Here is a 23,916-nt window from a genome sequence, read left to right as displayed (position 1 = left end):
TACAGTGTTCAGAAGAGAGCATGAACTTTTTAAATGATTAAGTAAGGCATGACAGCAAAGACTCATTTATTTAAGCTGAAGATTGCACCAATACATGGGATGAGCATGCACCATGCTTATCAAAAGGAGTAACATCTTGCAATTGTTAATTGAATTCCATTTGATTGTACATATACATATATTGTACAATATTTGACTGTAACATGGACTGGACAATTTAAATTCCAAGTTTCAGTTCTGAGCAGTTGTGCATATAATGCCATCAAATTGGGCAGCACGATGGCGCAGTGGTTCGCGTTGTCGCCTCACAGCAAGAAGGTCCTGGGTTTAAACCCTGGGGTTGTCCAACCTTGGGGGTCATCCCAGGTTGTCCTCTGTGTAGAGTTTGCATGTTTCCCCGTGTCTGTGGTGGGGTTTCCCCCGCCATCAAAATGACATGCATGTTAGGGTTAATACTTCTGCCTGTGCCCCTGAGCAAGGCATGGCCAGAAGAACTGGAGTTGGTCCCTGGGCGTTGCACGGCGGCTGCCCACTGCTCCTAGCTACACAGCTAGGATGGGTTAAATGCAGAGCGTAATTTCCCTACTGGGGTCACTGAAGTATATCAAAATCAAAATTAAAAAAAAAAAATGCTTCTTTGTGTCCTGCAGTGAGAGAAATTATTCCTCTCTCTGAAACATTACAACATACTATAATTTTCGTTCTCTTGGCGAGTGATCAAATACAGTGGTAAATAAATACTCTGCAAATATGAGAAGCACCCTGTGAAATACTTTAAGAAAATGGTTAACAGGAAAACCACATTGAGCCTCATTAGTGCACTCGGTATCATTTTTGTGTGACTGATGCAAAAAAATATTGTGGCATAAAAAATACAGAATAACAGGAGATATACAGTTAGGATTTAAACCATTATGATTCTGTTTTCCTATCAAAAAAGTTTAATGTGTGATGAATTATCAGTCAGTCTTCTTGGGAATCTGACCCATCTTGGTTCTGATGTTGCGCAGCAGGAATAACCCAACAGTAGTGACAGCACAGGTGAGCTCTGCTACCCAGAATGCCATTTCCCAGCCATGGTGTTTTGCTATGGTGCTGAATGGTAGCCCAGACAAGAAGCCACCAACTGTTAAAAATACAGATCAATTATTCATTCATACAGCATAATGAATAAAGAGTATAAAATGGTAAGAAAATCTTCCTTTTATGGGATTATAGCTGTGTGGAGTGGGCTAGCACACTTTCTTCAAAAATATGACGCACTTGTACACCAATCAGCAGAAACATTAAAACTTCCTGTTTAATATTCTATATGTTCCCCTTGTGCCGCCAAAACAGCTCTGATCCGTTGAGGCATGGACTCCACAAAACCTCTGAAGGTGTCCTCTGGTGTCTGGCTCCAAGACGTTAACAGCAGGTCCTTTAAGTCCTGTAAGTTGCGAGATGGGGCCTCCATGGATCGCACTTGTTTTTCCAGCACATCCACAGATGCTGGGTTTGATTGAGATCTGGGGAATTTTGAGGCCAAGGCAACACCTTGAACTCTGTCATGTTCCTCAAACCATTCCTGAACAAATTTTGTAGTGTGGCAGGGCGCATTATTCTGCTGAAAGAGGCCACTGCCATCAGGGAATACTGTTGCCATGAAGGGGATGTACCTGGTCTGTAACAATGTTTAGGTAGGTGCTACATGTCAAAGTAACATCCACATGAATACCAGGACCCAAAGTTGCAGAACATTGCCCAGAGCATCACACTGCCTCCACCGGCTTGCCTTCTTCCCATAGTGCATCCTGGTGCCAACTCTTCCCCAGGTAAACAATGCACACGTACCCAGCCATCCACATGATGTAAAAGAAAACGTGATTTATCAGACCAGGCCACCTTCTACCACTGCCAGTTCTGGTCCAGTTCTGATGCTCACGTGCCCATTGTAGGTTCTTTCGGCGGTGGAGAGGGGTCATCATGGGAACTCTGACTGGTCTGCTGCTACACAGCAAGCTGTGATGCACTGTGTTCTGACACCTGTATCATAGCCAGCATTAACTTTTTCAGCAATTTGAGCTATAGTTGCTCTTCTGTGGGATCAGACCAGACAGGCTAGCCTTTGCTCCCTGCATGCATCAGTGAGCCTTGGGTGCACATGACCCTGTCACCAGTTCACTCATTGTCCTTCCTTGGACCACTGTTGGTGTTCCCAATATGCAGTGGTCAGTACCACAAGACCTGCCATTTTGGAGATGCTCTGACCCAGTCGTCTAGCCATCACAATTCGGCTCTTGTTAAAGTCGTTCAGATCCTTATGCTTGCCCATTTTTCCTGCTTCTAACACATAACTTTATGAACTGACTGTTCACTTGCTGCCTAATATATCCCACCCCCTGACAGGTGCCATTGTAAAGAGATAATCAATGTTACTCACTTCAGCTGTCAGTGGTTTTAATGTTTTGGAATGATTGGTGTACATTTGTCAAAAGTATTAAACTAGACTAAGTTAACTTCAACCAAGGTTCCTCAGCGCAGGGCTAAATCAAATAACGTACATTTTGTATGAAAATGAATTAAAATGCTTATTCATGTGACGTTAATGTCATAAAAGCATTTAGCATGTAGAAAGAGCTTGTTTATAGGGGGCCCCGCTCCACAAATGAATTTTGCTCTTGGAACTTGCTAAATATAAGAGGAGTCCTTTGCCTCAAGATTTATTTGTTTTATATTACAATACATGGATTCTCAAATAAAAATACATAAACTTACTGTTGGCCATCAGGGCGACAATGGCGTGTGATGTTCCACAATAGTTGGATGGAGCGCTTTCATTAGCTATGACCCCAAACAATGCTATCGGTCCATAGGAAGAGAAACCAAAAGCAGCACCCAGTGTGAGTATCCATAGCTGAATGTAGAGATAAAGAGAGATATCAGAGAAGAGCAATCAGTGGCATTCATAGCTTTGAGGAGAAATTCTGACACGCAGTTTGCATGTATAGGTCTCATGAGGATGGGAGACAGGATGTTAGAATTTGAGAGAAATACCTTGGGGCTGTCTGCAGTGATTGTGGCTCTGAAGAGGTACATAGACACACACATGCCAGCCATCATGCATAGCAGGATAACATGGCGAGGGTTCCCGTGGCTTCTGATGCCTTGCTGTACAGGACACACGTATATTAACCAGAGGGCACTTGAGTTTGTGTAAAAGAATGTCAAAATAAAGGAAAAAAAGTACGTGGTATTATCATTTACTCACTTTTGCCACAGCCTTGTCAGAGAAGTATCCTGCTGCCAGACTGCCCAGAAGACCACCGACCTCCAGGGCACTCATGTATGAACTGCCTATGAGAAAAATCAACGTTTAACAGTAGTCATGCAGAATAACAATGCAATCTGTTCTAATATTTAAGTCCTCTGGATGTGACTGTGATTGGACGAGAATGGGCACCTCACCCAGTTCTGATATATTTAGATTTGAAACATGGCTCATGACCGTCTATAAGGAGGGGAATTGTAGCAGTGGGGTGATTCAGAGCTGCGGATACGAAGCTCTGAAGAGCCATAGAATTTATATTCACTCACAATCTCATTGTTTCTACCTTCCTAATCAAACTCGGGGTTGCAGGGGGCTGCAGTCCATCCCCAGCCAGTATTGCGTAGAAGGAGACACCTTGGGCTGTTCAAATCCTTCCCAGGACACACGCACACTACTTTTTTTTAAAGCTTTTAAGGAACACCAGTTGACCTACCATGCTTGTCTATGCTCTGCAGGGAACCTGGAGCACCCAGAGGAACTCACACAAACACAGGGACAGCATCACACAAACACGGGGAGAACATCACACAAACACAGGGACAGCATTACACAAACACAGGGAGAACATCACATAAACACAGGGAGAACATCACACAAACACAGGGAGAACATCAGCCAAACACAAGGAGAACATCAGCCAAACACAAGGAGAACATCACACAAACACAAGGAGAACATCACACAAACACAAGGAGAACATCACACAAACACAGGGAGAACAAGACACAAACACAAGGAGAACATCACACAAACACAGGGAGAACATCACACAAACACAGGGAGAACATCACACAAACACAGGGAGAACAAGACACAAACACAAGGAGAACATCACACAAACACAGGGAGAATGTCACACAAACACAGGGAGAACATCACACAAACACAGGGAGAACATCACACAAATACAGGGAGAACATCACCCAAACACAGGGAGAACATCACACAAACACAGGGAGAACATCACACAAATACAGGGAGAACATCACCCAAACACAGGGAGAACATCACACAAATACAGGGAGAACATCACCCAAACACAGGGAGAACATCACACAAACGCAAGGAGAACATCACACAAACACAGGGAGAACAAGACACAAACACAAGGAGAACATCACACAAACACAGGGAGAATGTCACACAAACACAGGGAGAACATCACACAAACACAGGGAGAACATCACACAAATACAGGGAGAACATCACCCAAACACAGGGAGAACATCACACAAACACAGGGAGAGCATCACCCAAACACAGGGAGAACATCACACAAACACAGGGAGAACATCACCCAAACACAGGGAGAACATCACCCAAACACAGGGAGAACATCACACAAACATAAGGAGAACATCACACAAACACAGGGAGAACATCACACAAACACAGGGAGAACATCACACAAACACAGGGAGAACATCACACAAACACAGGGAGAACATCACCCAAACACAGGGAGAACATCACCCAAACACAGGGAGAACATCACACAAACATAAGGAGAACATCACACAAACACAGGGAGAACATCACCCAAACACAGGGAGAACATCACCCAAACACAGGGAGAACATCACACAAACATAAGGAGAACATCACACAAACACAGGGAGAACATCACACAAACACAGGGAGAACATCACACAAACGCAAGGAGAACATCACACAAACACAGGGAGAACATCACACAAACAGGCAGACCATCCCACAAACACAGGGAGAACATCACATAAATAGGCAGACCATCCCACAAACACAGGGAGAACATCACACAAACACAGGGAGAACATCACATAAACAGGCAGACCATCCCACAAACACAGGGAGAACATCACACAAACACAGGGAGAACATCACATTAAGTTGAATCAGTTCATCTGGACACAAATTTTATTGAGAGAAACGTTTCATCACTCATCTAAGTGACCTCTTCAGTCTCAACTGACTGCAGGTATCCCACCCTTATAAACAACACAGTGGCATAATGACCCAAACCAACAACCAGTTTCATATGCAAATTACCATGACCATTAACTAGAGTTACAATGGCCATGTGTACAATTCAAAGAGGATTGGGGAAAAGTTGTAATCACAGTATTGTAGCGCGTCAGGCCAGGACTCCACAGTCTACACCCATCTACAGGCCAGTGGCCACTCTTTCAAGGATGAGGATATGCACATCCTTGATAGAGGACACTGGTTTGAATGGGGAGTCAAAGAGGCCATGCCATCTATGTGAAGAGGGAACAACCATCCCTGAACCAAGGGAGGGGGCTAAGAGTACATCTGTTACCATCTTACAATGCTGTGATTGCAACTATTCCCCAATCCTCTGTGAATAGCACAAATGGCCATTGTAACTCTAGTTAATGGTCACGCCTATTTGTATATAAAACTGGTTGTAGGTTTAGTTCATTATGCCACTGTATAGTTTATAAGGGTTGGGATACCTGCAGTCAGTTGAGACTGAAGAGGTTGCTTAGATGAGTGATGAAACGTATTGCTCTCAATAAACGTTGTGTCTGATTCACCTTTCTGCGATTTCCTTACCTGGATTATTGAGAATGCATAAAGACACAGGGAGAACATGCAAACTCTACACAGAAGGACCAGGATCGAACCGTGGGACCCTCATGGTGTGTGATAACAGTGCTAACTACAAAGCCACTCTCCCACTTGTGACCAAGTGGAGACGTCTATTGCCTTCCCTCTTCTGTACCCATGAGTGGAGACTGGCCCTTGTCCTGGATGAGGAAGAGCTGGCCCCAGTCGGTGAGAGCTGTCTTCACTCCAAACACCACCAGGTAGGACACAGACAGCAGCCACAGGTAGGGCGACAGCAGGAAGTCTTTCAGCGTGCTCTCATCACTAGAGGATCCTAAGGAGATTTGTGTGTGGGGGTGGTGGTGGTGGGGGGGGTGGGGGGTTGAGAGCATTATGGCTGAGCTGTTACACCTAAATTTACAATGGATACCACTGTGAAACTATAGTCAAACACAGTTATACACAACCAACAACTACACAAAATGATGATAAGTAAATAGCAGGAGAGTAAACAGTGTTGGTGGAGTGCTGCTTGTTGTGATTGCAAGTTACAGCAGGTATACTTAAATGGTCATAACTAGTCTATCGCTTTGCCTGAGCACGAGGTGTACACGGTTTATGGAAGTGGCACATGAGCAGCACTTCAGGTACAGAGTCCAAAGTTCCGTTCATGCTTAGACAGAGGGGCACATGCCGTTCAACACATGCACATCTAAACACTGTAAGGGGACATGTGTACTGTGTGTGGTATGTTGAAATAAGTATACTAAGCATAGCTAAATTATACAATACACTATACATGACAATTAAGATGAAGATTAACTGTACCCATTCTTCCGTATTGCTCTCACCTGCTTTGCCCTTGTTAGCTGACGCCTCTATATTGGGCAGCCCTACATCTTTGGGCTCATTCTTGATGAGCAGCAGGCAGACAAAGGAGACCACCAAACAGGTCAGCCCTGAGATGGACAGGGTGGTCCTCCAGCTGTAGCTCTGGGCCATCAATGTAGCGATAATGGGACCCAAACTACCAGCCAGATTCATGCTGCAGGAGAGTATCGCCCACCACGTCCCAAACTGAGAGGGCTCAAACCACTGACAGAAGAGCAGAGGGAGTAATGGTATGTAATCATGGCAGAATTGCTGGGAAGTATGAGAAAGCCTGACAGCTAGACCTCTGATGAAGAACGAGGATGAAAAGATTGATGTGGTGAAGCGTCCTAAGCTGACAGCAGCAAAGTACTCGGTGACATGTCAAGATGGTGACGGAGTGAGTCAGTGAGGAAGAACGACAGAGAAAAACCATGTGCAATTTGAAAAACATGTACTGTAGGTTACTGACAGGGACAGCAATGTGAATAGCTGCCCATCAGTTGCCCTTCCAGGATGTAGGTCATGTCAAATTTATATGCCAAGATGTGTTTAAAGGATAAGTTCAGTTTTATTAAATCTAGACCTTGTCAAAATGTTGTGTGCTATCATTTAGAATCATACAAACAAAAACTTCATTCACTGCTTCAGCATTGAAAAAACTCACCACTGGGCTGAATCTTCTTGCTGGGCTTCAACACTGTCCAGTGAGGCCATCATTTTAGCCTTCAAAACCCATGACATAGCTCCTTTTCAAAAACTATATTCTCACAGTACAGTCAAATATATTGTGATTTTTTTGTAGTTTTTTGGGATTACATACGTAGTTGCAAACCATGCTTTCCAGGTACATTTCCTCAAATACATTTTCCTTGCTATGTAACTCCATGCTGGTCCCTGGTGTCACACACAGCTATCAATCATGCTGCAGAACTTCCTGTACTGGTCTTACAGCTGTCAATCATGCTGCGGAACTTCCTAGTCTTACAGCTGTCAATCATGTTGCGGAACTTCCTGGTCTTACAGCTGTCAATCATGCTGTGGAACTTCCTGGTCCTACAGCTGTCAATCATGCTGTGGAACTTCCTGATCTTACAGCAGTCAATCATGCTGCGGAACTTCGTGGTCTTACAGCTATCAATCATGCTGCGGTCCGGGTAGCGTAGCGGTCTATTCCGTTGCCTACCAACACGGGATCGCCGCGTCGAATCCCCGTGTTACCTCCGGCTTGGTCGGGCGTCCCTACAGACACAATTGGCCGTGTCTGCAGGTGGGAAGTCGAATGTGGGTATTTGTCCTGGTCGCTGCACTAGCGCCTTCTCTGGTTGGTCGGGGCGACCCCCGCATCGGCAGAGAGGGGGTGGAGCAGCGACCGGGACGGCTCAAAAAGAGCGGGGTAATTGACCTTTCGCAAAGTCCCGCCCCCCTTAGTTACTGTTGCTATGACCGTCAAGCATTTCAGAACTATCCAGGAAGTAGCCGGAAAACACCAAAACATGAAGGAAGAAATCAGCGCACTGTGTGGGTAACAGTAATAATACGTTAGCTGTATTAGCTATCAATAATAGCTAGTGGCGAGCTTAGCTTGGAGCAGACAGGTATTTTTGTTGATTTTGGATGGATTAAGCTGGCCATGGGGTCTGCTGTACTGCCAAATCTATTGCCGACATTGCGCTTCTTGCGTTCTGGGTTTCGGGGAGGGGAAAGAAAATTACACCCCCTCCAAACTTTTCAGATATCTAGTATCCGATTTGCAGATCCCATAGGCACACCGTTTCAGCATTTTGTTGTGTGTTTGAAAGCTTGACGGACCGTTGCTAAGGTAGGATTGGACAAGCACCGTTCTGGGGCGGTACTTAGCGAAAGGTCAATTGGCCAGATACAATTGAGGAGAAAAAGGGGGGAAATTGAAAAAAGAAAAAAATCATGCTGCAGAACTTCCTGGTCTTACAGGTGAGACCATTTATAGATGGTTAAAATGTACTGCATCAACTGCAAAAAGTAGTTCCAAGTCAAACTGGATTTTTCATCTCTTCAAAACAAACTGTAAAAAATAAATAAAGATATGCATGACCGTCAGGACACCATTTCTGAAAATGAAGTATATCTTGGTATATTTTTGGTATATTTTTTATTTTGAATGCTTAAATTGCCCTCATCATTTAAGCATTCTGTATTCGCTGTGTTGAAGCCCAGCAAGAAGATTCAGCAGAGTAGTCTGTTTCTCAGTACTGAAGTAATCAGTGTGTTTGTCTGTAGCAAACCTACCCTTTAATTTTTTTCAACATATTACTCTCTGGAGCCAAATCTGTTCCCTGGCCATCATTTTCTTGTTGGCCCTAGACCACCTTTGGCCAAAGCTTTCCACGCTGTTGCCCCCCTCTATTTTCCTACGATTGATAACCAATGGTAAAGGGGTTTGGACTGCCCATTCCCATTTTAGAGGTAAGAAGTCCTGCTTGAAATTAGAGGTTATATGCCAAACACGACAGGGGAAGTAGCTGAGGAGGATTACTTGTAGCTGAACTTAGTTTTTACGACACAACATAGACATTAACGGTAGTTGATCTCATGCATGTGCATATCTCCTTCTCATTCATTCTCAGGATGAACTAATAATCACACGTAGCATTTTTCATGTACCTTACGCAGCACCCTGCCACAGGGAGGCCAGCCCAGGCCCTGGCCAAGGCCATTGAGAAACCAGAGACCAGAGAATACAGCCACAGTGGAAGACCAGGAAAAGATCACGTTGATGCCTCCCACCATAAACAAGCCAATGGAGAAGAGCCAGCGGGCACTGATCTGGTCCGAAAGCACGCCGCTGATGAACTTACTGATAGCATAGGCCAAAGCCTGACTGCTGGTGATCATGCCTGAACAAAGGGGGAGTGAAGAGGGGGAGTGCACACAAAACAAATACAAGAACTGAAGAACAAACTTTGGAAAAAAAATGAAAGTGAAGTTTGTTGTCTTATTAGCAAATAAAATGACCCCGAGAAGTTTCCAGGTTTTATGAGCATTATTTTTTTTCTCACACAGTCCCGTGTGAAAAATGGGTAATCATAGAATTTTTTTTTTCTTTTACACATTACTATACAAAAACTATAGCCATGTGCACCCCATTTCTACAATAATAATATAGGAGCAATATGAACACTTTGTAATATGATGGGAAAAAAACAGGATAGACTATAGTGATTTGTATAGTGCTGGCTACAGCGTGTGTGTATAGTAATGTATAGGGGAAAACACATGGTAATTCTTTATGATTTTTCCATTTTCATATAGCAAACATCCTGCAAAGCAAAACATGCAAATGCCAATAACTGGTGTTGCCATTTCTGCCTGATTGGGTGCATACTGCACCGGGGAACATTTCTGCCTGAGTGGGTGCATACTGCACCGGGAAATATCTCTGCCTGCATGGGGGTGCACATTGCACTGGGAAGCATTTCTGCCTGTGTGAGTGCATACTGCACCGGGAAACATTTCTGCCTTTGTGGGTGCATACTGCACCGGGAAACAGGCCAAACACACTCAGTGACGTCAGTCCAGTGTACCGCCATCTTTAGGCACCCGGACCATTAAAGACAAATTGAACAGAATTCTCTGCAGGACACCAAGCGAAGCAACACATAGCATTGTCACAGCAAAGTAAATCTATACACAGTAATTTTGTTTTAGGAAGAGTGAATGAAACTCAAATGTGGTAGTACAGTGTTTAATTTACTTCTCTAAATTAATCTTCTTCTTTCGGCTTGTTCCCTGTTTCCCAGGGGTCGCCACAGCAGATTCGACAGTTTCCATCGGTACCCTGTGAGGGCACAGCGCCGATGGCGGTCTTGTCAATCCGCACAATGATCTGGCAACATTTTACGTCGGATGCCCTTTTCTGACACAACCACTAACCCTATGGACGGGGGCACAGGTGAAGCGCTGGATGCCACCCCAGTATTCATGGACTTGCGCCCATGCTTGTCGCCATGCTTCTGTAAGCATTATATGCGTGCAGATTGTTAACACTCATCAAGAAGAGCAACCCAAAAATTGCTGAGGTACTTTTTCAATAGTTACTTCCCATCTTGATACCAAACTTTAAAAAAACAAAAAAACAAAACCAATAACGTCATGAACAGACACAAATAGAATGCAAAGCCACGTCTGTCCTACCCAGGTCGTCCTTGTCCAGTTTAATTTCTTGCATTAGCGAGGGCATCACAAAGGAGAACGTCTTTCTGTTAAAATAATACAAAGTGTAACCAAAAAACATGGCCAGGAAGATTGTGCTGCGATAGTAGCCATACTCTGCTTTAGCCATGGTCGCTGTCGTCGGCAGTGAAACGACAACTATTAGGAACAGAACACAGCACAGCCCGCAGCAGATAAGTGCTGCCAGAGAGGCGCTGACGGTGAACTTTGCCTCAGGAACTTCGCGGAGGGCTGCTAGTTGTAAGTGGAAGTGTTTGTAATTGATAGGTGGGGTTAATGGTCAACTATAACACCCCGGGAGCGATTACTATTTGCAAAACTGAAAAGGTAAGAGTCTTTATGCAGGCTCAGTAATCCAAGTATGAAAATCACAGAAAGGTGAATCGGTTCATCGGGACACAACGTTTATGGAGAGAAACGTTTCATCGCTCATCTAAGTGACCTCTTCACTCTCGATTGATTGCAGGTATTCCCACCCTTATAAACAATACAGTGGCGTAACGAAATTAAAATTAACATCCCCTCAATATTTTTGGTCGTGTGTGTGCGTGTGCGTGTGTGTGTGTGTGTGTGTGTGTGTGTGTGTGTGTGTGTGTGTGTGTGTGTGTGTGTGTGTACGTCCGCTGGTAATCTCGCATATTACTGGACCTACAAGACATTTCTGCCACTTAACTCCGTCATCTCCACTTCGTCAAACGCTTCCTGTCGGCGGGTTTATTCTTGTAAGATCCACAGGCTGAGATCTTTTTGTTGAGAGGGTCGTGGGTGTGTGGGGGGGTAATGCTGCCCTTGTAGATTGGTTATGTTGCAGTTCGTTAGCTATTTAGTTACAATGTAGCGTTTTGTGTGCTATATTATTAGCATGTCTTATGTAGGTTGCTCCTCAGCGCAGGGACCCGTGCGTGGATGGCTGCTGTCGAAGTCCCTCCTCCTTAACGTCTGTGTGGATGTTGCCATAGTGACGCGACAACAAGAAGCGCGGCCCAGGTCGTAGAGCAGCTCATAAACATAACCAACCGTCTGTTTTGATGAGCTTATTCTGTGTAGGCCTTGGAGGGGCTGGATTCACTGTCTTAGCTGCTTTATCTATTTGTTTATTTTATTTTATTATTTTTTGTCGGGCACATCGAAATTCTATCTTCGTAATGGTGAGTTCTATTTAGGTTGAATGAAAATATGGTACACACTGATGCGTTAGGCTAGCTAACACTAGCAGCACTTCGCTTAGCCTTAGATAGACGTGTGATGACATTAACCCCTCTCAGTCTCACAGCGGCTCTTCGGCTCCACGGCTCCACGGCCGCTGCCTCCCCGGCCGCTACCGCACCCGGTTTCTCCCCTCTGTTGTGGAGGAGAGCTTGTTTGGCCTCCCAAAACTTGTAAGGTTTCAAGTATTTGAAGCAGAATATGTGATTTGTATGTGTGTGTGTGTGTGTGTGTGTGTGTGTGTGTGTGTGTGTGTGTGTGTGTGTGTGTGTGTGTGTGTGTGTGTGTGTGTGTGTGTGTGTGTGTTTGTAGTGTGTTGGCTATGTTGTCACAGAACATGCTTACATCTCTTCTTGTGTCTTGTGTTGGTTGCTATCCAGGTATGAAGAGAACACATACGATGGGTGGGTTTGTGATTTTTTTAAATTAATTTTTTATTTTTTTTATGTGTCTCACCCTGAACAGCAAACACCCTTGACCATCAAACAGTCAGAGAAATGGGGAAAGCCAGTCCTCGGGGCCAGGGATCAGTCCCGTTCTGCCCCCCAGCAAAGGAGCCAGCCAGCAGAGACCGTCCGCATCATCACCAAGGACCTCATCCGGGATCTCAAGTAGGACATGACACACTTGCAAATCACAAATGAGTCAGTGGTTTCCCCCTATAAAGGAAATATGAAGTTCTGGGAAAACAATACGACAAAAATAAAGGAAAACAAATAAAATTGATACAATCTGACAGTCATCTCTTGAAATAAGGAATGACTATTATCATTTAGTTTCTTTGTTGTCTGCAATGGTGATGGACAGGCTGACAGACGAGATCAGGCAGGAGTCTCTGTGGACTATGATGTTTGCGGATGACATTGTGATCTGTAGCGAGAGTAGGGTGCAGGTTGAGGAGAACCTGGAGAGGTGGAGGTATGCACCAGAGGGAAGAGGAATGAAAGGCGGTAGGAGCAAGATGGAATACCTATGCGTGAATGAGAGGGAGGACAGTGGAATGGTGAGGATGCAAGGAGTAGAGGTGACGAAGGCGTATGAGTTTAAATACATGGGCTCAACTGTCCAAAGTAACGGGGAGTGCAGGAGAGAGGTGAAGAAGATAAGTGCAGGCAGGGTGGAGTGGGTGGAGAAGCGTGTCAGGAGTGATTTGCAACAGAAGGGTACCACCACCAAGAGTTAAAGGGAAGGTTTACAAGATTGTTGTGAGATCAGTGATGTTATATGGTCTGGAGACAGTGGCACTGACGAAAAGACAGGAGGCGGAACTGGAGGTGGCAGAGTTGAAGAGTTTCATTGGGAGTGATGAAGAAGGACAGGATTAGGAATGAGTATATTAGAGGGGCAGCTCAGATTGGATGGGTTGGAGACAAAGTGAGAGAGGCAAGATTGAGATGGCTTGTACATGTGTGGAGGAGAGATGCTGGGTATATTGGGAGAAGGATGCTGAATATGGAGCTGAAAGGGAAGAGGAAAAGAGGAAGGCCAAAGAGGAGGTTTATGGATCTGGTGATAGAGGACATGCAGGGGTCTGGTGTGACAGAGGAAGATGCAGAGGGCAGGAAGAGATGGAAGCCAATGAGCCACTGTGGCGACCCCTAACGGGAGCAGCCGAAAGTAGTAGTGGTAGTAGATTATCATTTAGTTTGTCGGTGACACAAGACATGTGCTATCTTGTAAGTACCATAATTGGTGCTTAATTTCTGTCAGATGGTGGATATTTCATTTTTGACTCAAACATGTCCAATATTTTCATTAGATTATCTACTACTACTATTACTTTCGGCTGCTCCCGTTAGGGGTCGCCACAGCGGATCATCCGTTTTCATTAGATTATGATGCAGTGAAATGTACTGTGCGCTATGTTTATAAAACCAGCACGCACACTTTTTAGTGAATAACAAGGTATTCCACCATCATCATTTAACCAGGATCCCAAGAGAGGATCCATCGGGACTGTCCATCATCCTAAGTGCAGCTGAGATAAAGCGAATCAGGTCAGCATCCCGCGTTCTGACTGAAGAGGAGAGGGAGACCATGATGGAAGCCTTTCAGAAAAAGAAGGAGGAAGCCATGGTTTGAACAGCACAGTCATTTCACTTCATATTCCTTGCAGAAAAATCGTGTCCAGTTACTTGACAAATCATTACACATCTTTCCATGTCTCCAACATTCAAGACGAAAAATAAATCCACCCACTTAGTATTGACAGGAAAGGCAACAATACTGCTGTACAGCTTTTGACTCACACTCACAAGGCAAAAGGACAGCTTGAATGGAAAGATAGGACTCTATCTGATGACCTTAACACTTTGGTTGTAGAATCTAGGTTTTATCTCTTCTCCACAATTATTAGGTCAGTGAAATGATTCAGACAAAGACAATATTAGCTGTGTAAGTGCATGTATGTCTGCATGCTCATGTGGTCGGTTCATATTTATGCACAGAAAGTCCTTTCTATGCACTCTCTGGGAAACTGGAGCTATTTGAACATGGGGTCCATCCGTTTCTTTAAACTGTCCCGATGAAGTTACGAAAACTAATGTTGAGGTAGAGGCAGTCGGATTTATTGGTGTGTGTGTGTGTGTGCGTGTGTGCATGTGTGTGTGTGAGTGGTTGGCTCTATTAATGACTGCAAAGTATTTTCTTTACATTTTGTGGGAAACTGGGGTGCCTTCATTTGATACTACCATAACTCAACTATGAATCCTTTGCCCCTCATTCAGTATGCAGCAGAGGAAAGGAAGGCCCAGATCCGTCAGGCAGACCTGTCTCGCAAAAAGAACCAGGCACTGAGTGAATTGGAGGCAGAGGCGCAGCACCGGGCCCAGTACCTACTCGAACGGGCCAATGCCATAAGAATGGAGCAAGAGGATGAGGTCAAGAAGCTCAATAAGGTGAAAAACAAACAACCTTACCTTACCTAGGTCATCCGTCAGGACGCCCCATAACTGCTTCCACATGGCACTTCCAACTATCCCGCTCTGTCATGATCGTTTTTAGCTTCTGTACGTTCTCCACCCGTGTCCCTTCATAGGTTGTCTACATAGATGATTCTTCTTCTACCATGTTGAGTTTTTCCATCAGATGGTTGCCAGACCACAAGTTTGTTGGCAGCTTCATCAATGTGACACATGCAGTGGCCTGCAAGATGCATCCTTCTTTGTTGCACTTTTGTGGATACCATAGGGAGCTCTTCGTATAGCTGTTCATTTGTCAGATGTCTCTTGAATGATATGGAAAACAAGAAAAAACAAACAAATAAAAAAAGGTTGAATGGGGTGGAAAGGGCGGCATGGTGGCGCAGTGGTTAGCGTGGTCACCTCACAGCAAGAAGGTTCTGGGTTCGAGCCCCAGGGTAGTCCAACCTTGGGGGTCATCCTGGGTTGTCCTCTGTGTTCGCCGCATGTCTGCGTGGGTTTCCTCCGGGTGCTCCCATGTAGGTCAGGTGAATCGGCCATACTAAATTGTCCCGAGGTGTGAATGTGTGTATGTGTTGGCCCTGTGATGGCCTGGCAGCCTGTCCAGGCCACGGTGTCTCCCTGCCTACCGCCCAATGACTGCTGGGATAGGCTCCAGCATCCCCACGACTCTGAGAGCAGGATAAGCAGTTTGGATAATGGATGGATGGCTGGATGGGTTGGAAAGTAGCAAAGGAGTAGTGCCGCCATAAACTTAAAATGTTCCAATATGATGGAAAAGTTACTTTTAAATATCTGATTAAAAAAAAGAAGGAATTTTTGTGTGTGTGTATGACTGTGTATCTGTGTGTGCTCCCCATAGTTGATTCTGGATGCTCAGTGCCATACAATGCGTGACACCCAGATCCTTGAGAAGAGAAAGATTCAGGCAGAGCTGTTGGAGGAGGAGAGGCGCCTGGATGCCATGATGGAAGTGAACCGCCGCAATGCCATTGAGGCCCAGGAGCAGATCGATGAGCTGCGCAAACAGCAGAGGATCTCGTGAGGGAGCTCCGCTAACAACACATCCAATGCCTTGATACTAATCCTAACCCTAATCCTAATCCTAATACCAATACTAATCCTAATACTAATCATAATACTAATGCTGATACTAATTAACTGTCATTCATGCAATGAGTCATGTTTCAGCTAATATGTACCACACATGTGTGAGCATTACCTGAACAAACAAATCTGACCACATTTTACTGTATAGAATTATGATTACTTGTTAGTAATTATTTAACCCAGCAAACTGACCAAAAAAAAAAGGGTTCTTATTTTAACTTTTGATATCACATCAACATTTCAAAGGTATTTCTCATGCAAAAGAAAGGCCTAGTGTATTAAAAACTAACATCAACGTGCAGGTAACTAAAATAAAAAAGAGGGATATTTAAATGATTAGAACAAATTCACAACAATCAGAAGGATGAAGAGAATAACTTTGCAATTTAAAGATAAAGATAGCTTTAGAAATGATTCAGAAGATGATCACAGATAGGTGAATCAGTTCATCTGGTCACAACGTTTAGTGGGAGAAACGTTTCATCACTCATCACTAAGATGAGTGATGAAACGTTAAATTGATTCACCTATCTGTGATTTCCTTACCTGGATTTTTGAGCATACATAAAGACAGATTCAGAATATGATATAGACAAAGCTTGAGCTTCTCTGGCAGGCTGTTCCATAGCGTTGGGGTCTTAAGTCCAGCCTGCAGAACAATGAGCAAGATGGTCTCATGCTCTCGATCTCTTGTGGGCTGAAAAGCTAATTAACCTACAGCGGACAAGGCGGCCAGAACACCACCATGTCTAAATAGTATTCTGACTTGCAGGAGGCTGCCTAGGATATCAGCTGCAGGCTGTGGTTGAACACATATAGCACATATACACCTAGTAGCTGCCCAGCTCAATGAAAGGATTCTGTTGCTGTCCACTTAACAGACAGGGGAGGTAAGGCTCAAGGACTGTGCTCGAGGACCCGTGGACAGTACTTTTTCAGGGACAGGAAGTATTTGGTTCTTGTATGCTTCCCCTTGTCAGATTTCCAAGCTGGAATTGACACCAGTGAAAATGTGGCCTGCTGTTTTAACCATTAGGCCATGGTCACACCTAAAAGGATTGAGTATGATGGAGCTGTGTTTGAATTTATTGTATTCTAGTGGGAAGCAACAGATTGTCGACCAGATGGAAGAGCGTCTGGAGGAGAGGCTGTTGCAGGATGAGCTGAAGGAACAAGAAGGACAGCAGATTGTGAGGAACCTGGAGAGGATACAACAGGAGGAGCTAGAGGTATGGACTCACAGGAGAGACTTATATATAGAGATACATAATACATACAAATACACATTCTCTCTCTCTTGTTAGTACACACATGCACACACATTCTATCCTGGAATCCAAGTTGGCACCATGGGCAGCTGACTCAATGTGTTACATACTGCACAGTAAGATACATACCATTCTTTAATTCCCACCTTGTTTGTCAACTTAGATATAACTTTGCATTCGTATCAATATCTCTTTAGTACTTTACAAAGAATGTTACTCAGCTAATCAAGAAACCTGGTTATTTCGATGTGGATGGGTGTGTGTGTGTGTGTGTGTGTGTGTGTGTGTGTGTGTGTGTGTGTGTGTGTGTGTGCGTGTGTATGTGTACGTGTATGTGTGTGTGTACATGTGTGCATGCGTGTATGTGTGCGTGTGTCTGGTCTGTTGTTGCTTGTCTTGCTCCAGGCCCTGGAGAGGAGGCGAGAGGAGCAGAAGTGTCTGCAGCAGGAGATCATGCGAATCAATGCTGAAACCCTGCAGGCCAAGGAACGGAGGAGAGCGGAGGAGGCACTGGCTGACCTAAGAGCCATGGAATACACTCACAAGAAAATGGTCAGAAGACTATGAGAACATTGTACGGAACAGCTGCACTGTATTGTTACCCTGCTTTATGTTTTCATTTAACTTTGTTTGACTCAGCTATGAACCATTCACCCCTCATCAATGTATATCCCCTAGTCAAGACAAGTCCATTTTATTGGTATAGCCCACACAATTTACACAAATTACAGATTTGCCTCAGGGGGCTTTACTCAACATCCTGTCCTTCGACCCTCGCATTGGATAAGGAGCAACTCCTTAACAAACCTTTAACAGTGAGTAAAAATAGGAAGAAACCTCAGGGAGAGCAACAGAGGAGGGCTCTCTCTCCCAAGATGGACAACGCGCAATGGATGTTGTATGTACAGAATAAAACACAATTTATAGAACACAACATTGAAAGAGGATAACAAAATGATCATGGAATTATAAAATATATGAAGAATATGATGAGGAGGATGCCAAGCAGTGTCCAGGCGCCACCAGAACAGCCCAGGACCTGATCTACGTGACCACCATCACCATGGAGACCTGACAGGAGGACAGGCTGCACGTGCACACAGGGGAGACCACATACACAGGAGAAAAGAAAGGAGAAGACATCATTCAGAGAGAGAGACAAGACGTGAGAGAAGATAACAGTTTGCAATAGTCAATAATCTATACTCTATAATCTCGTCAGCAGAACAGTGGTTGGTAAATTCACTGAGACAGAAACCTACCCACCATGTAGTACAGGTTGTAAAGTATTCAACTTAAAGGCAACTAATTGTAGGTTAAGGCAAAAAGATGAGTTTTAAGTTTGAATTTAAAGGACTCAACAGACTCTGATTGTCTGATGGCAGCAGGCAGGTTATTCTACAAGAACGAGGCCCGATAGGAAAAAGCCCTGCCAGTAGAGTGAGAGTTTTCACAGTGAGAATATAAAGTTTCAGTTCAAGTGAACAGTTTCACACATTTCCTTGTCCGAGTAGTTTTGGCTTTGGTGTCTGATCCAAACTGTCTCAGGACTGATCTTTGTGTGACTGCCTCCAGGAACGTGAGGCTGAATTTGAAGCAGAGCAGAGACGAATAAAGAGGGAGAAGGAGAAGGAGGTGGCCAGGCTGAGGGCCCTGCAGGAGAGAGAAAGAGACTACAAGGCAGAGCAGGTAAGCTGCAAATGCAAAAGATGTTTCAGAAGGCGGCGAAAGTCAGTTCAGAAACGGCTCAAAGATACTGACTTCACCTCACCTATTAACATCAATTTAAACATTTGTTTGCTTGTGTGTGTGTTTCTAAGGATGAGCTTCGTGCTAAGAGAAACCAGGAGGCCACAGAGAGAGAATGGAGGAGAAAAGAGAAGGAGCGAGCAGAGAAGAAAGCACAGGAGGATGCAATGCTTAAAGCTGCTCGCTTGGAGCAGGTTGCCCACAAAGAGCACCTGCTGTCCATGGAGGCCGGCCGGGAGAGGGCCGAGTTTGAGAGGGTGTTGAAGTAAGCAACCAGTCCCCCCATATACTTAGCTTAGTCATCCATTTTTACTACTCCTAAATATTAAAGCCTAACCCTACTCCACTTAAAGGGAAATTTCACTACTTATAATGTGTACAGCCAGGAAGTACTGATGGTCTATATTGTCTATTAACACTTGAACTCCTTTGGTGTAACTCATATTTACAGAGAAAATATTCATTTCCTGTTCAGAGAGCCAGTCCCGCAGTTACTGCAACTACCAGCAAGCATTGCACGAGGACGCAGCCGTCTTGACAGAATGCTACTGCTTCTAATAAGCCCACACTCTCTCTCTCTCTCTCTCTCTCTCTCTCTCTCTCTCTCTCTCTCTCTCTCTCTCTCTCTCTCTCTCTCTCTCTCTCTCTCTCTCTCTCCTATAGTCTCTTAGTTTTTTACTTTTCAATTATGCAAAGTAATCTGACATGATAACGGAGAATAATTTAATCTACGTACATAAAATAAGTTTAGTCAAGCAAATCACCATTGTCTATGTGATGGCATGGTGCTCTAGTGCTGAGCCTTGTGTCGTTTTTGAGTGCAGACTTCCTTTGAGGATTCCTACTCCTATAGCCTAAGATAGTTCAACCAGTATGTAAGGATGGGATTCAAATCCTTGAACCTACTTAAACATGGTTGTGCCATATCCCAGTGGCGGCTGCTGACCAAAATGTTTGGTGAAGCAACTATGAAAAAAAAAAAAAGGCGCATCGGCAATCTCACTTTTTATCTTCTGAATGGTAGCAGCAATGGCTTCAATCAGATCATTTTGTATGGTCTTAGACATCCCAGAAAACACAGTGGACCATTTCAAATGAGCAGCCAGAACATCATCATAGCGGGGAAACACATCTACCGTCTCTCTGTAGTTTCCTTTATTATTGGACTTTTCACTCTCATCATGCCCCCTAAATGCCTGCTCCTTGCGACCCAATAATGACACCTAATCAATCAACCTTTTCAGAATGTCACGGTTTTTCCGGACCATGTCGTTATGCTTTGCAAGTATCAATCCTCACATTTCCCTGCAGACTTGATTGTGTGGCTGCACTGACATGTTCCTTTGATTTTCCGTGAAGCTTAACAGATCTGTCAAAATTTCTCAGATCCTAAAATCCATCCCTTGCAAACTTTGAAGAACACCCATCTCCTGCAGCAGCACACTTAAACATCACGCGAGGCCAGCAAGCGGTTTCTTAGCACACTCCCCATTAGCCACTCCACCTTGCCATACCTAGAACGCTTAAAACCCTGACTTACCGAGCCCACTCTCTGCACCAGCTTGATGGGGGCTTTAGTCTCCCTGTGCCTTCACTCCTAGTTTTTCCTCATAGGAGAAAGTGTTAAAAGATTCCCGCACATTAGGTTAGTGAAGCAGAACACTCACCTGTTTCACCTGAAGAGGGCGCTGTGTTGCACAATACCCACGACACTTTTTTTTAACAGTGCCACTTTTTTTTGTTTGATTCACAGGGGAAATAGTCATTCTAATGAAATGTTGGCATCTAAAAAAGACTTTTTATGTCATTTTTTTTGGTAAAGCACTGCTTCACCTGTTGTCTTATAGAAACCTCCCATGCATCATACTACTGCAGATTTAATCTATATTCAACCTGAAACAGGAACCTAATATCCCTGTGGGTACTATTCTTGTGAAAGTGAGAATCTGCTCCCAGTGAAGCTGCAGAATGTTACTGTATCAAGGTTTTTGTTCCTTTCTTTACTGGTTTTAACTTTAATGTTTGCTTAAGTTTAATGTTAAGCAAACAATAAACGTAAATGTCATTGTCACGGGTCAGGGCCCAGCAGGAGGCCATTGCCAAGCAGAAAGCAGAGGAGGAGAAACAGCAGCAGAGAGCGCTGGGCCATGCAGAAGCTGTCCGCCTGCAGGTGAAGGAGCGGGAGCTGATGGCTGTGGCCAAGCGCAGGGACTTCTTCAAAGAAGGGGACCAACTGGACGAGGAAGCCCGCCACAGACGCATCCGCCTCGACGAAATCAAGAGGAAGAAGCTGATGGAGCTCAAGTAAGCACAGGATGGACAGCATGGCGGCACGGTGGCACAGTGGTTAGCACTGTTGCCTCACAGCGAGAAGGTCCTGGGTTTGAACCCCGGGGTTGTCCAACCTTGGAGGTCATCCCAGGTCATCCTCTGTATGGAGTTTGCATGTTCTCCCTGTGTCTGACGTGGGTTTTCTCCAGGTGCTCCGGTTTCCCCCACCATCAAAAAGACATGCATGTTAGGGTTAGTACTCCTGTGTGTGCCCTTAACTGAGGCAAGATGAACTGGAGTTGGTCCCCCAGCACTGCACGCCAGCTGCCCACTGCTCCTAGTTACACAGCTAAGATGGGCTAAATGCAGAGCATAATTTCCTTATGGGGATCAATAGAGTATATCAACAAAAAAACAAAAAAAATGAAGGGCATAGTTCAGTGATATGATTGTCCGCTTTCCATTTGGGCACTGGTTTTCAACTCTGCTGGGTATTCAGCCAGTCTAATCAGGGAGGTTTTTTTCCCAACCTGACACAACAGAAACAGGGGGCTGTGGTGGGTGGTGGTGGTGTTGCATTAGATTGCACATTACTGAGATAACTGCCATTGTTTAGATCAGTTAGCCTGAGTCCAATAAAGCTTCCATTCTTGTGCTGTAACTATTATGAAACTGAGCCACAGCAATATAGTTTGCGCCTCCAGTTATATACATATACAGATGGGTGACAAATGAAAGGAAAAATCTGAATGCTTGACCCCTACAATGAGGGGGTCCTGGGACTCTGTTGTGCTGTGGGGGCATTTTCCTGGCATGGTTTTGGTCCACTTGCCCCCTAGAGGGAAGGGTCACTGCAAATCAATACAAAATTATTCTGACCTTATCTTATGGTAAAACATTTCTATCCTGATTAGCATGGTCTCTTCCAGGATGCTGCTGCCCCCATTCACAGGGTAGGAGGGGTCACTGAATGGTTTGATTAGGATGAAAATTAATCATATACTATGGCCTTCACAGTCACCAATCTCAACCCAACCAAACACCTATGAGAAATTTTAGACCAGCGTGTCAGAAAGTGCTCTCCACCACCATCGTCAAAACACCAAATGAGGGAATATCTTTTGGAAGAATGCCGTTCATCCCTCAAGTAGAGTTCAGAGACTTGTAGAATCTTTGATAAGGACCACTGAAGATGTTCTGGAGGCTTGTAGTGGCCCAACACCTTACTAAGACACTTTGTGTTGTGTTTTCCTTTCATTTGTCTGTATATTGCAGTATGTTACCTATTTTAAGACATTTGTAAATGTTTTTATAAAGCAACTAAGCTTGAAATCTGTGTGTTTGTAGGGCTGCAGGACTGCCTGAGAAATATTACAGTAAAGTGGAGCGGAAGGCCTTTACCTTACCTGCTTTGATTCACTAGTGGGGCAACTCGGATCCAGAATGAAGATTGGAGAAAAAAAAACATCACTCCATCACTGATGAATGAGCAAAAAATAAAGTTAGTTTGACCGCAAGTGTAGCGTTATTGTAAGAAATGTACTAGTTAAGGAGTATATTTGCATTATTGTGTTACCACAGCTTTTGGTCATTGGTTTTTACTGATCAAGTTGAAGATTGTGTGCTCCCCTCAGCTGATCCTGAGGGATTTCTTCACTTTTTTTTTGAGAGAAGTTTTCCTTCCCCCAATATTTTGTTCTTCATAAACCAAGTTGATATTGTGCCCTTTTAACATACTTTGGTCAATCATTTGTTGTGTTTACTGATCATTTTAAATCTTGCTTGAGGATAGAAAATGAAGCTTAAGGACATTCAGGGTTAAAAAGAGGAGGATGTACACTTTGTGTGAAACACCATTCTTAAAACGTCCAAATGTACCTAAGTGGTCTTTATCTGACCCCTCAGTACAAAAAAATCAAAATGCAAGTCATACTATATTAAGTTGGTAACACTCCATACAGAAGCACAATAATCGGTCCCTGTCACACAGATACACTCCAAATTGAGTTGGTCCAATTTTTTATTTATGCTAGTATTTCCTCTTCAGTTAGATCAAATTCTTCCACTTAATTCAGTGACAGATCATCTTTACTCTTAATATGCAAGACAACAGAAAAGGAATCCAATCTCATGGGAGGGTTAAGATGACCACCTCTCGCCGCTCTGATGGCCAAGCGGAATAACCCGCCGTTCTTGCAATCCGCTCGTCATGTGGCTGGGAGGTTCGTATCCCAGACTCGCCGTAACCGGTCATGGCCAGAGCGTCCATAGTGTAAGGGATTCATTAGGCCACCCTTACCTGAGGGATTGAGGGTGTAGATTGGTGTAGTGTTCGGGGACTCGTCGTTCTCCAGCAGCCCTTCTGGCCCATCCGGGCGCCTGCAACCGAAAGCATTCTCCCTACGTCTCCTTTGCGGCCTGAAGGTAATGCAATCCATGCGAGGCTTCA

General features: G+C 44.4%; 2 protein-coding genes across 2 annotated transcripts; one reads left to right on the top strand and one right to left on the bottom strand.

Moving 5' to 3' along the window:
* Window positions 1-70: 70 nt before the first annotated feature.
* slc37a4a (solute carrier family 37 member 4a) lies at window positions 71-11,060 on the bottom strand. The gene is made up of 8 exons (XM_056283585.1): window positions 10,904-11,060; window positions 9,374-9,606; window positions 6,712-6,955; window positions 6,036-6,194; window positions 3,251-3,336; window positions 3,037-3,150; window positions 2,758-2,896; window positions 71-1,126 (listed from the first exon to the last, which is right to left on the bottom strand). The coding sequence occupies exons 1-8, from the start codon at window positions 11,049-11,051 to the stop codon at window positions 960-962; spliced, it is 1,290 nt and encodes a 429-aa protein (XP_056139560.1). The 5' UTR covers window positions 11,052-11,060; the 3' UTR covers window positions 71-959.
* cfap45 (cilia and flagella associated protein 45) lies at window positions 11,050-22,890 on the top strand. The gene is made up of 12 exons (XM_056282864.1): window positions 11,050-11,142; window positions 12,208-12,321; window positions 12,614-12,759; window positions 14,080-14,224; window positions 14,875-15,045; window positions 15,932-16,110; window positions 17,279-17,408; window positions 17,853-17,999; window positions 19,023-19,136; window positions 19,268-19,461; window positions 21,276-21,500; window positions 22,815-22,890. Exons 1-12 carry the CDS (start codon window positions 11,050-11,052, stop codon window positions 22,888-22,890), a joined length of 1,734 nt encoding a protein of 577 aa, XP_056138839.1.
* The last annotated feature ends 1,026 nt before the right edge of the window (window positions 22,891-23,916 follow it).

Source organism: Lampris incognitus, chromosome 7 (genome assembly GCF_029633865.1).
Source record: "Lampris incognitus isolate fLamInc1 chromosome 7, fLamInc1.hap2, whole genome shotgun sequence".
In the NCBI taxonomy this organism is placed as follows: Eukaryota; Metazoa; Chordata; class Actinopteri; order Lampriformes; family Lampridae; genus Lampris; species Lampris incognitus.
The sequence above is the reverse complement of the archived record's forward strand: the minus strand, read 5'-3'. Positions and strand labels throughout refer to the sequence as shown.